At 40.7% G+C, this 13,358-nt stretch overlaps 1 protein-coding gene across 6 annotated transcripts in view; it reads left to right on the top strand.

Annotated features, from left to right (window-relative positions):
* Positions 1 to 13,358, top strand: part of rerea (arginine-glutamic acid dipeptide (RE) repeats a) — a 164,880-nt gene that overhangs the window by 84,532 nt on the left and 66,990 nt on the right. For all 6 annotated transcript variants that reach the window (XM_058764419.1, XM_058764420.1, XM_058764421.1 and 3 more), the window contains one exon: positions 4,089 to 4,159. In XM_058764419.1, coding sequence (XP_058620402.1) covers positions 4,089 to 4,159 — 71 coding nt within the window. The remainder of the gene's footprint in view (positions 1 to 4,088; positions 4,160 to 13,358) is intronic.

Raw genomic sequence — 13,358 nt, 5'->3', positions numbered from 1 at the left:
TGTGTAATATTAACATTTTGCTGTAGCCTTTTTGTGTCTCAGCATTCCTCCTCGGAGGCGGAGTGGATTAAAACAGCAACTGGATTGACACGGAAAGCAGGGCAGGTCTCTTTCATCGGTAAAGGTGTGTTTTAAATTAGCCACGCTTCACCGGTTTAGAAGAATGGCTGAGTGAACAATAAGCCTCGGCGGAGGAGGAGGAGGAGGGTTGGATGAGTGCTACCCCTCTTCCCTTTCCACATGAATATTCATGTTGCTAAGTGACGAGTGACAATACATTAAGAAATAATAGCTGCAAACAGATCAACTTCTAACATCCGTTTTGTCATTTTACTTTAAGCATGGGTGCGTGTGCGCGTCTCGGCGTGTGATGGACTATTTCTTCAGCTCAATAAATCTCAATCTAAGGATGAGGCCAGGCTGCTCCAGCAGAGTGGTCGATAATGGATCTGTGCTGTTTGCAAAGCCCCCACCCTTCTGTTCTCCTTGGGCCACTAAAGAGAGAGCGAGAGAGCCAGGTAAAGAGACTGAGAGGGAGAGAGAGCTGGGACCTGTGGCCTGTGGGAGACATTTGGGAGTCCACAAAGCCCCTAGAACAGCACACATCCCCTCAAATCCCATACACCCCTCCCCCAGACGCCCCTCTCTCTCTCTTTTTCTCTGAGTCTCTTTTCCTTTTTTCTCTGCCTGCTCACTCTCTGATGGAGAGGGGCTTCTCTAAAAGCACAAAATGGCTGGAACGCAGCTGAACAGATTGGAGTCTTAAAGGTCCGCTCTCAAAGAGTACAGCGCAAATTACAGCCTCACAACTCTCCACGGCCAGCGAGGACCGTCATTATTGTAAAATATTAAACACAATTTATTTCCCGAGGACCTTTTGTTTTGGAAACGAGTTTCACAGATGGGTGGGAAAAGTACCTTTTGGTTTGTTTTAAAAACACAATTTCTTGGCTAGTTTTTGCAGACTTTGTTCAGCTAGACTCGAGCAATGGTTTTTCTGTTGCATATTACAGTTGCTTTTTTATTTAGCATAGCTCATTGCATTACAAGACTGCAAACTGTGCAAATAATGGCATCTCTGATTTAAACAAGTGGAAAAAGTAGTGTTAAAATGCGGTGACATTAGCAAAAAAGGTTCATTGTCTATTGTCAATAGTGTAGCAATGCGTGAAGCACAAATTTCAAACAAAGCTTTTTTTTGTTGGTCAGCGCTGAAAATCTGTGCGACCAACTTGAACCCGATGCAAAATCTGCAGGCGAAATCCTTGAAATTCTCAACTGCACAGGTTGTGATTTGTAAACGTGACCACAATTCCATCAAGTGTTTTAGTAAAGAGATGTGCTGATAAATGTTTTTTCTTTCTTTCATTTTCCTAATTTAATGTTGGTGTAACTAAATGAAAACGAATCAGTTTCATTCTTAATTATTCTCATAAGTGCATTTTCATTATTTGTATATTGAAATATACATAAATACTGCAAAATATTGATTTTCATTTAGCTTTATTGCCCAGAAATAGGCTGAAGTCACATTTACAGCTTCATTTACCTCAGGAAGCATTTCAAACCAGACCTATATACCTCAGTATTTTCCTTACGGCTCACAGCACAGATATCTATTGCCTTGTCAGTATGTAGGGAATCCATTTCCTCTAAATGAATCTACCAGCCGGGTTAAGAGACTATAAGCCGCAATTCTCAAAGGTAAATCCCTCTCAACACCGCCTGGGACATTCTGAAACATGTCATCTCATTTCATTGAGATTTGTCTCTTTTGTTCTCCAGCCTCCCCTCCCCCTCCGGTGAAGGCGGTCAGTCACGGCGCTGATGGATATATTCACTTACATTATCTTGTAAATGAGAGGATGAGCTCAGGTAGAAACAGACGGGCAGTGCTCAGCCCACCCCACTAACACACTATAAAGCCTTAGAAAAAACCCTGTGCGGACTAGCTCTGATAACAAGCCTTTCCTGTCACACATGCAACCCACTCAAAATGGCCCCCTCTGCATTCTTAACACCCCCCCTCAATTCCCCTCCCAACGAACGGTTTACAATGTGCTCAGCCTATTAAATATCTTTATTCCGCCTGCTGCATTGAACAGATAAACGCAACGAGATCAATAACGGCACCAGGCAAAACAAATAAATAAAAGATGATGTGCACTAAGAGGGCTGGAAAGGAATCGCTCTCCTTTTGTTAGTAGTAGCTTTTAGCCTCCTCAGCCCACGCTACGTGAATTCATCTCTGGAATACTGAAGCGTTCAGATAAACATTTATCTCCATGCAGTTTTAGCACTACAGAGACACAAAGACTTCTAACATCTCCAAATCTGTGCTTAAAGCCATGACACACACTCACACACACTTGGGCTGCTATCCTCGGCGTGGTGTGAGAGTGTTTGTGCCACGCTTCAGGAGCTGTGTGTTCAGATATGGCTGCTGGGTAACTGCGAGGCTCGACCCCATCATCAACACACACGAGTGTTGCTTACGGATTCAGCGAGCTGGAGACAAGATGGTGGAGTCACCCTTGCTTTTTAATGCACAGCTCGTCTTTTAACACACGGTATGGCCTTTATGTGCCAGGAAGTGTGAATGAATCATGGGTTCAGGAATCTGTTGTGACTCTTGAAATCTGTTTTCTGATAAGCCACTTTTAATTTCCCGTTTGGTATTAGCTAGCTCATTATTTTAGGGGTTTGTTTATATATTTGTGTATGATTTATTTTATTTTATTTATTTATTTTTTTACAGCCTGAAAGCTGATGTTTGATCTGTGCTTTATTTACAGGTTGAAGTCAACGTGAAATGGCATTCGCTACTTGCCTATTGGTTAACATTAGGAGATATCATCAGAAAAGGAATGTGATGACTTTCCTTTTCTTAACTAGACACTTGGTTAACATGATCTAATAGACTGGACATCCTAGGCAATGTCATCATTGTTACATTTTGATTTCATGTTTTAAACAGAGACTTACTTTATTTTGAATGGATGTATTTGCCACTAGGGATGTCTAAAGTAAAGATGGCCAGTTTTGATTTCATGTTGACTTGAAACCACAGCAATCCGAATCATCTCATCTCAAACTGAACGGCGCAGGTCTAGGTAACACAAATACCGGCTTGGTTGCTGGTGTAAAATGGATTTGTAGTGTGCAATAGCAGTGTAATGTAATGAGTGTTTTGAATGGAGCGGTGGCTGGCACCTCGGAGTCTGACAGAGGGTGATCCAAGCAGCTGAGCACAGCCCTCTTTGTGTTCTCAACACATTTGAACTATCAAAGAATGCTTGTCTTCAAACTAGAGGCTCATTCTTCTGTGTAAATAAGATTCTTATCTAGCAAACGGCTCCGAACACTCCCTTTCTTTCAAAAAGACATCGTTCCCCCCCCCCACATAACTCACAATAATTTTGATGTCGGTACAGCACGGCACTGAAGTATTTTCCATTTCAAGAGCGCCTCAGATTGTCTCTCTGTGGAGAAGCGGGTGGAACAAGAGGGTGATCTTTTCATCCCCCGCACTCTACAAATGTTTGGCAGATTGACCGCAGAGGAAGGAAGTATGTGTGCGTGTATGTGCGTCTACTTAGCTAAAGCTGCTTTCTCTTGTTGGGGCTGTGCAGTGTGAATGTTTTTGTTAAGAAGATGAAGGTTCGTGACCTGGCCATACCACCAGTCACATTTAATTTAAACACAGAGGCCCTCTGCTCAGCTTTACTTCAGAGAAGGAAAAGTTATGCAATTTTATCATAGTTTAGTATACGTTTCGTATCATATCAGCTTCACACTGTCTCCTATGTTCGTTTATTGTATTTTCTTCCCTGCATAAACCCCTGCCATCACATAATTGTGTTGGAACAATACCGACCTTCTTTCTCGGACTCCCCTTGATGTTTGTTCTGGAAAGGGCGGACTGTCCTGCATCCAAAAGCCCTTTAATCCTATTACTCACATTCCAGTTGTGTTTTACAAAGGGAAACAGATTTTGTGCAGGTTTGAGAAATTAAGATAATTGAGATCATCTTATCTGACAGTCTAGATGATGTTAGTAACGCTGTTGTTTGTCATCTTCTTCACAGATTGTGTGTACATAGAGAGCCGACGGCCGAACACGCCCTACTTCATCTGTAGCATTCAGGACTTCAAGCTGGTGAGTTGACTTGGCTTTTTCCTTCCCCCTCATCCACCAGATCAAGGCTTCCTCTCCGCCAGCACTTATGTAACAGTGTTGCCATTGTGTTTCGTTTCTTATCTTTTTCTATACGTCCAAAGCTGGATAAAACGCAAGGGTTTGATGTGGGTAATTGCCTTGATTCATTTCAGTGAAATGGCAGGTTGCAATCGATGTCTAAGAGTAATGCTGCTACAGTGTTGGAAATTAAGTTTCATACCTTCAGATTTTCCTGTACTCTTGTTTAACCAGGCTTATGGGTGTTTTCTGGAAATGAAATGTGCTGACAGTTGGCTTTTTTTTCTGCTTTTAATGCCCGTGTTTTTTACTCTATAGGAAAATCAGCCTGCAACACTGAGATTTACAAGTTTAATTAGCTTGTGTGAAGCGGAGCACCAGATATTCTCTACAAAGCCTCGGCTAACTCACACATGTTTACGTTGTAGCGCCAGCTTGGTTTTACATGCCGTTAATTGATCAATTAAAAAAAGTGAGAGAAAGGGAAAGAAAAACTCCTGTTGCGGATTGTAGTTCTTGCCACTTGATCCGCTCCTCGCCGACGCTTTTTATATAGATTATTAATCAGCTACTTAAAAAGCTTGAATCTTCAAAGGACACGTTGATCAGAGAGCAAAACCACCTCAGATTCAATCTACTTTATTAGGCCAATATATTTCCCTGATTTATTTCCTCCAGCAGCCGCAGACAGCTGCATTTTTTTTCCTTCCATGGCTGCCACATTCAATGGTTGCTATGTTGAGATAACGTTATGTCACAAGCAAATAAGCACATTATGGCTTTTCTGATGGCTACTTCCCCACAGCAGGAGACAATTAGCCGAGAGGTTCTTCGGCCCCCCCCTGTAGAGTGAGTGGAGGAAGACCCATGAGGCTTTGTTAATGGTACTGAACAGCTAAGGTGCTGATGGGAGGGGGTGGACACAGGCCAGGCTGGCTTATGACAGCCACAGGAGCTGAAGTGGGGGGGTTCAGGGCTGGCTGGATGAGTGAGAAGGATGTGCCGAGGAAGGGAGGGTAGGTAGGTGGGGGAGTGCGTGCCAGAGCCCGGGCATCCAAGCAGCCTGTAATCGGATTGCTCTGAAGAGTGCTGAGGGCAGCAGAATCCTGCTCTTGCCAAGAATAACATATAGTATGTTTCGTGATTATCTTCATCTTGATTAAGTGCAGATCTAGGGGTCTTTGTCTGATGGCTGTAAATGTCAGAGGAGAAGACAAGGCTTTGATGGCCTTCCTTTCTATCTTGTACCACCTTAATCCATCTAATTAGTCAGTGCTCATCCATGTTGGCCGTGAAGTGGATTGGATAGCGGTTTGCCATGTAATTGCTAGGCATGGGTCACGATGGACAACTAGTTAGCTGTCAGTTGTTGTAGTGTTGGCTATGGCTGGGCGGTATATCGAATTTGTACGATATATTGATATTTTTTATAAGCGATACGGTATGAAGTAATACCGTTAATATCGATATTTGCTTTAATATGAGCTAGGCTTGCTGCGATAGATGGTGTTGGCGGTGAAACCGGTGTTATGTTACGTCACTTTCCCACCGCGGCACCGTCCCTCACCGCCATTTAGATTTTTTAGTAATAAAAATCATTTAGTTCAGTTAGAGAACAGACACTACAATTAAAACTGAATGCGGCTGCTCAATGCAGCACATCGAACGAATGACAGTCGTGCATCACAGACCAGATTTCATTTATCACGTGAGGAGAGTGAGTCGAGCTGACTGACAAGAGTGAGGTGAGATAGACAAGACGATGGCAGAAGAGTTTCAAAACTAAATGTAAAAGAGCCTGTTTTAAAAATAGTTTGGATTTTAAAAAGCCTGTTGACCTGCTATTTATTTAAGGTGATTTCTTTTTTTTTTTTTTTTTATAAACCATTCGTTTCTCATGTATTTGGTTCCACGGTATTTGCTGATTTTTATTTTATTTAAACTGTGATTTTTATTTTATTTTTTTAATTTTTTTCTCTTTCCGTTATTTCACATCAAGGTGTATGCAGTCCGTGCCTCCAAACTTTTTTTAATAGTTTTGCTAATAAACATTCTGCATTTTATAATTGTGTTCCGCAGTCTTTACTGATTTTTAGTTGTAAGTTATTTGTTATTTTGCATTAGGCATAGCCTATGGTGTATTTTTATTCATTTTGTTAATAAGTTATATGCTCTGTTGTATTTTGTTGTTGCTTGAATTGAATTCAAGCTGAATTATCGTTAATTTAAAAGTGAAAGTAAAATGCGCACGGTGCTTTTTAAAAGCGGAGGGAAAGAGGGAAAACTCAAGCGAACTATAAAAACAAACAACTGCTTGATGCCGAATTGCCGCTAATTTTAAAGTGAAAGTAAAACGAGGAAAAGAGGGAAACCTCAAACGATCCCTCCACCACGGTGATACCGGTATTACCGGTGTTGTTACACGTCGATTAACCGGTGGGAAAATTTCCTCACCGTCACAACCCTAATATGAACGCATCTGAAAAAAAATGAAAAAAATCTAGGGAGGACACAGACTGAACTGCTGCGGAGAAAGTGCATAATACAATTTGTTCTAAACCTGTGACGAGCTTTATATGAAGGGCTTTAAAAAAAAACTCGTAAGATATAGTAGCCTATAGTTTATAGTTTCAGTTTAAAGTGGCTCTGACAGAAAGGCTGCGTGTGCCGCTGACAGAGACGCACTGTTTAATGTGTTTGAGATGTGCTGTTTTCCTTAATGCATTACTTACATTTCACAGGTATATTCTCCATCTGTAAATGTTATAAAGCCATGGAAATGTTTCCATTTTCCTGTCAGAAGTGCGATTTTCCGCTAAACTTCACAGACTTCATTAAGAACGAGCACCGCCATGCGAATGTGCGCCAAACAGACGGAGCTCAATGAGCGCAATAACTCTGACTAAAATATAAATTTTGCTGAAATATTTGTAGTTGGACAATATATGTGACATATAGAATTTTAAACCTACAAGTAAGTGTATTTGTATGATAGCACAGACTGTAATGGGGTAGAAATAGCCTTTTTACTCAATTAGTCTGTGCTTTTTTATTTTTCATTTTTAGTTTAGTAAATTTAACTTCTGCTTTAAAAGCATTATTTTTTGTTTTTAGTTTGCAATGTTACAATGTTAGAATGTAATGTGATTTTAACCCTTTTTTGCACATAACATATGCCTACATGGTTACATTCACTTTGTCTAATCCAAATCCAAAATACTGAGATATATGTACCGTATACTGCAAATCAGCCAAAAAATACAGAGATATGAATTTTTGCTCATATCGCCCAGCTCTAGTGTTGGTTAGTCGATTAGTGAGGTCAGCTAGTATTTTGAGATGTTGTATTAAAGAATAAATATGGATAGACAGATAGATATACACATGCTTAGAAAAAAAAATCTAAATCGAATATTTATAAATTTATATAAATATTAAATATAATTTTATATTATATAAAAAATTTTCATATAAACACAAAATATAAAAAAACTAAAATATATTTTTGTAATTTATATTTGTATAAAATGAGTATTTGTAATATCAAATACTAAACTAAATATTAAACTAAAACGTATATTTGTTTTATATAATATCAAATAAACATTGTGTGTGAATTTTTCTTATTTTTTTATTTATTTATTTTTTGAGACCAGTTGTCAACTAGTAGTTTAGGCAGTGCAAATCAACTAGTTTTGAAAATGTCATTTTGCACATTCCTATTAAGTGCTCTGCTTTTTTCCCAACTTGTGGAATTGTGAGTGTTTCATAGCTGTGACATTGTTCAGCTCATTTGAAACAAGTGTAATGGACATGCTGCTACAGCTCAGATGCTCACCTCTGAACGCCGGCTGTCACCCCTCTCCTCTTAATTGGGAAGCGAGCATCTGTCCACTGAAATGGTAGAAAAACCTTGAGGTCAATTGCCCTGACCCCACTCACCCCCCTCATTGACGTCCCTTCTCATGCATTCTCTCCCTTTCTTAGCTTTTAACACTGGCTTGATTCATTCACTCGTATTGAGCAGGGCAGAACGGAATAGCTGGCCATAATGGTAAATGAGGATATCGGAAAGGTTCCAGCATTAGCGGATTTACAGAGTGGTTCTACATAATAAAGTGAATTCATTACATGCGTAACGATCATGGCTCTCTGGAGGACAGGTTTCAGCCGTATTTTTGCTAGTGTGCTTTTGAGAGCTGCTGTTTCATGCAGCGTCACGTGAGCCTCTCTCTCAGCGACCCTCTTCTGCCGTGAGGTGAGGAAATTGCCTCGCTTCTGGCAAAATAACCTCATTAATATGGTTCTCCTCTAGTCTTAAGGGTTGAACAACGTCACCCTGTGTACTTTATCTAATGACCTGGGAATCCAGTTAGCACCGCAGAGAAAACCTGCATGCTGCAATCAATCCCTCCGCCCACTTTGAGCGATGAGATCTTTGTGTATGTGTGCCTGGCCAGTGTGTATGGCTTGTATATTGACGCACACACACTCACAGATCTTCACACTGTCACAGAGATGTTTCCGCCCTTCACTCAGTCTAAATTAGACCGTTAATTGACACGCTTTTCACTCAACTTTTTCCTTTTCCCCCTCAATCATATTCATATTCTGAATGAGCCTCCTGCTTAAACGAGCTTAAATATGTACAAAGACAGGTGCCTCCACCCTTGTTTGTGAGCGCACACAGTCACCCCTGTCTCTCACACACTGTGATTAAAGCACAGCTGACTGAGCTCCCCTCAGCTTGTGTAAACATTAGTGTGGTAAAGACAGAATAAAAGAGATTAGCGGAGGAAAAAAGGGGTGGGAATATAGTGAGTTGCTGCCATATGCATCTCTTCTGTCCGTCTCGCCATCTCTTAAACACACAAGCCCCGCCTTTCAGTTTAAAGAGCATTGCTCGCTTGTTTACTTATATGCACATGTGTGTATACATCATCAATGTTTATTGCAACATTAAGATTTGTTTAAAAAAGCTGTTTTATTAAACTTTGTTCATCAAAGAAAATATCAGTTTCCAAAAAAGTATTAAGCAGGACAACTGTTTTCAGTGTTGATGATAATGTTTATTGCACACCAAATGTGCATATTAGAATGATTTCTGAAGGCTCATGTAACACTTAAGAGCGGAGTGGACTTAAGTGAAGTAGCAGTAGTGGAGTAAAGTAAATTCAGCTTTGCTATCACAGAAATATATTTTTTGAGTATCAAGACTTAATTATAATGGTCACACTTTATTTTAAGCTCCAATTCTCGCTATCAATAAACTGTTAACTACGACTTTTGCATCAAACTTCTAATTTGCTGCTTAATAATAGTTAGTAACGTAGCTGTGTAGGATTGGGTTGTATAGTAGAATATGGTCATGCAGGAAATGTGCTTGATAAGTGCTAATAAACAGCCAATATGTTATTAATAGGTATGCTAATAAGCAAATGGTTAATAGTGAGAACTGGTCCCTATACTAAAGTGTTACCTTTATAATTCGATAGTTTTATATTGTACCATTGTTTTTATGCGCTTACATAATTCGCTAACCTTCATCAGATTGTAGTACACGGCCTTGTGTCTTTTTTCCAGGGTTTCTTATACCTTCAAATCCAAGTTTGTAATGTCATGATTTATTTCAAAGCTGGTTGGTTTGGTTTATGCTTTACAATTTACTTTATTGACGAGTCTTTTGAGATCCATATTGAGAAAATGAATGGGGAAAATACTTCCAGATCTAACAATGCTGAAAAAGAGTGTGGTCACTGTTATAGCTGGACCAGAATAATTGTGTTTTTAGTGTTTTTTGAGCTAAAACGGCAAAATTTACGATACCAGTGTCAGATTTTATTGCCCTTTAAAAATGTATTCAAATGCAATCTTTAGTAGTTTTGAAGATTTATGTCTTTCTCTACAGTGGAGGGAAGCTGTGTTTGTATCTCCTACAATTCAGGACTTCAGCTCAGGTGTGATAATGGGCCGCTGTTAGCCCAGCACCATTTTGGGTGTCTAAAAGCCAGCAATGCATACTGATTTCAAGGACATGGACAGCCTCTGTGTATTTGTTTCACGGCCTCAGTCCATTAGTGCCGTGCATAAGACGTACACTGTATTAATGTGACGAGGGTGACACATTCAGTTAAGTATCTGTTGCTAATAGGAAAAGCAGCTATGCAGCGAGTCCTGTTGACACTCTATTGGCTGGAAACAGAGCCTTGAGATGTTGTTGGCTTTGAGGAGAAGAGGTGAGATAGGAAGAGAAAGATCTCTCAGGGGTTGCTCAGACACAAAGACAATTCAGCACCGAATCGATCATAAACAGCAGAAGCCTTTATCCTCGAGTCAATCACAGTCTCCAGCTCTACCCTCTTTGTCTCTGCCTGCCTCCCTCACTTGTTCCTCCTGTTAATTTGGGCTGGCTGCATATGCCCGATGACTGACACTGTTGTTGTCGGTGTGTGTTGCCGTGGCACCCTTCCCCCATCCCCGTGGCTAAACTAATTTGCTGATATTGGCCAGCTCAGCTGCAGCACAGCGCTGCCTCTAATGGAGTGATTGCTGCTTGCCTCTGGGGGCTCGGCCGCAGGCAGAAATGCCCTGCTCTTCTCGCTGTATTGGTGCTTATGGACATTTAATTAGGTGTGATGTACAATACAATTATCAAAAAGAACTCATGATTTCCAATGATGCACAGCAGACGCATGACGGAGCAGGCGGAAAGGTTGTTCTTTTCTGGGTTTCCATCTGACTTATTTTAAATGCTGTTTTAGAATTTTTGCTTTTCATTTACACTTTCCAAACCTGCATGATTTTCGTTTGTGGAACATAGACCTTTCTTGCTGTATATTTGTCCATACGGTAAGAGCAAATGTGTTAAATTCCATTGACTTTCATTGTATGAACAAAAACAGTCAAAATATTCTTTCAGTGATCTTTTTGTATAATGCAGGCGGGAAAACGTCACATGGAAGGACATGAGGGTATCAAGGATAACAGTTTTCATTTGTGGGTGATATTTAAAACACTTCTATAATACCTGCATAAATGTATATGTATTATATGAATAAGTTCAGGTTAAGGTATATTTTCTGCCTAAAACATTAGGCAGATGTTTTGCCTGAAAGCGAACATGCATTAAGGAAACATTTTTCACATATTTTAACTCTTTGGAGTTCTGTTTCTGATGTCTCTGCATAATGCTGCAATGTTTCATAATCGGTTTTCTTAAATTATTTGAAATTTCTTTAAAAAAAAAAAAAGAAAAAAAAAAGTGAAACATTTGTGTGGAAACCCAACTATTAACACTTAACCAGCTTTTTATTCAAACATCTTGAGTTTGTTTTTCTATATAGAATACAAGTAATGAGACCCTGAAAATTTGAGGAAGTCTTGACGTGACCAATTTCTATGGCATTAGAATCCCCGTTTTTCACATGTTTGTCAGTTCCATACATCACCCGCCTTTGCATGTTCATTTTTAGCTCATTTGATTTATGTTCAATTATAGTAGTACTATCAGCTCTGTTTAACACATTGTACCATTTTAAAATCCATTTTACAGATTTTCCCCATCAAATCTGAAAATGTGAAAACTCCAGTTTGGGCTGTCAGCCTGCTACAGCACCATTATTCCGCACACTGTTTGCTCGTTGAGCCGAGCTATACATAGACCCCTAATGATTCACTTGAAACAATAGCTCAGTGGATGGCAAGGGCGCCGCAATCTGAACTGGCCCTGCATTGACCCACGCTCCTGCACTCTAGCTGTGAAATGGCAATTAACACAGACTATTGATTATTGGCAATGCGGATATTGTTGATCAGGGCGTGCGGTTGGAGTGTTTGATAAGCCCACTGCCAGCCTTCCCTAATGCATTGGATTCTGCGTTCATGGGATGCAAATAAACTCCCAGTGTAATTCACTCCTGATGGTTTTTGTGCTTATCTCTGCGCCCTCAAAAGCTAATGATTCAAAGCCTTAATTAAAAGGCTTTCATGAAGATGCAAATATATGTGCATACACGCATGAATGATCATAAAAGTGGGTTTATGAAGAGATGCATGTGCGCAATGCCCTTGTGCATATTTCTCCAATCCGTAAGGATGCCTACGCGCTCGAAAAATGAGTGTTACTGATTAGTCTGGTGAAATATAGGAATATGCATATAGGAAGTAGATTGAGCAAGCTTTATTAGAGGGACATTAACGGCATAGTTCACCCAAAATGGAAGTCATTATTTTCTTACCCATATTTTGTTCCAAATCTCTGACTTTTTCCCTGTGCAACACATTTTCAAGGTTTTTTTTAATGCAGTAGGAGTCCAGAAATGGGTTTCATTTGTATGGACAAAAAACAAAACTAAGCACAGTTTTGGAATAACATGAGGGTGAGTAAATGGTGACAGATGATGATTAAAATTTTTAGGTGAACTATCTCTTTAAAAGTGTAATGATGGCCTGTGTCTCTATTAAATGCCCTCTGCAGCTCTGATTAAATCCTCATCCGGCCCGGAGGTGGGAGGCGCGTAGGTTGCCTCATCAGTCCGAGAGCCGCTTCCGTGCACACATACTCCCCCATCGGGATCCCCCCCCCCCACAAGCTCCAGCATTTTGAAATGCAATTATGGATCAGTGAGCAGCGCCATCAGTCGCAGTTCTTGTTAATATTTATTGAGCGGAGCGGCAGCCGCTGCCATCTTTACATCAGGGAGCCTGCAGTCATTAAGAGACGCTGTGTGGACAGGGGTGGCTTTGCGTTTTCCATCTCTCCCAGCGTTACACTCGACGCGTTCAACCCTCCCCCTGCCCGTCACTCCTCTGCCTGCTCAGGCGCTGAAAATGAGCCGGCGCATTTGCATGTATAAATATGTAAAGGTGCGTTTCTCACAAGTGGCCCCCAGGTTTTTGTTGTGCTGTTATTGTGTGCGGCTCTGAAAAAGCGCCTCTGGCAGCGAGCTCTGCCGGCAGCTAGAGAGCCGGCGCTACACCTCTGCTCGGGAGCGTGCGATTGAAATATCCCTGCTTGCACTTTGTCTGCAGGGTAGCATGTTTAGAGTAGGGCAGGAATACAGAGCGGCTACAGGTTTAGCTGTGAGTGTCGGCACTGAGGGAACCGTGTAGGAGGGAGAGCGTTTTTTGTCAAGCAAGCAGGATGACATCACACACAATG

This window comes from Onychostoma macrolepis, chromosome 23, assembly GCF_012432095.1.
Source record: "Onychostoma macrolepis isolate SWU-2019 chromosome 23, ASM1243209v1, whole genome shotgun sequence".
NCBI lineage: Eukaryota > Metazoa > Chordata > Actinopteri > Cypriniformes > Cyprinidae > Onychostoma > Onychostoma macrolepis.
This window is presented reverse-complemented; position numbering and strand designations above follow the sequence as displayed.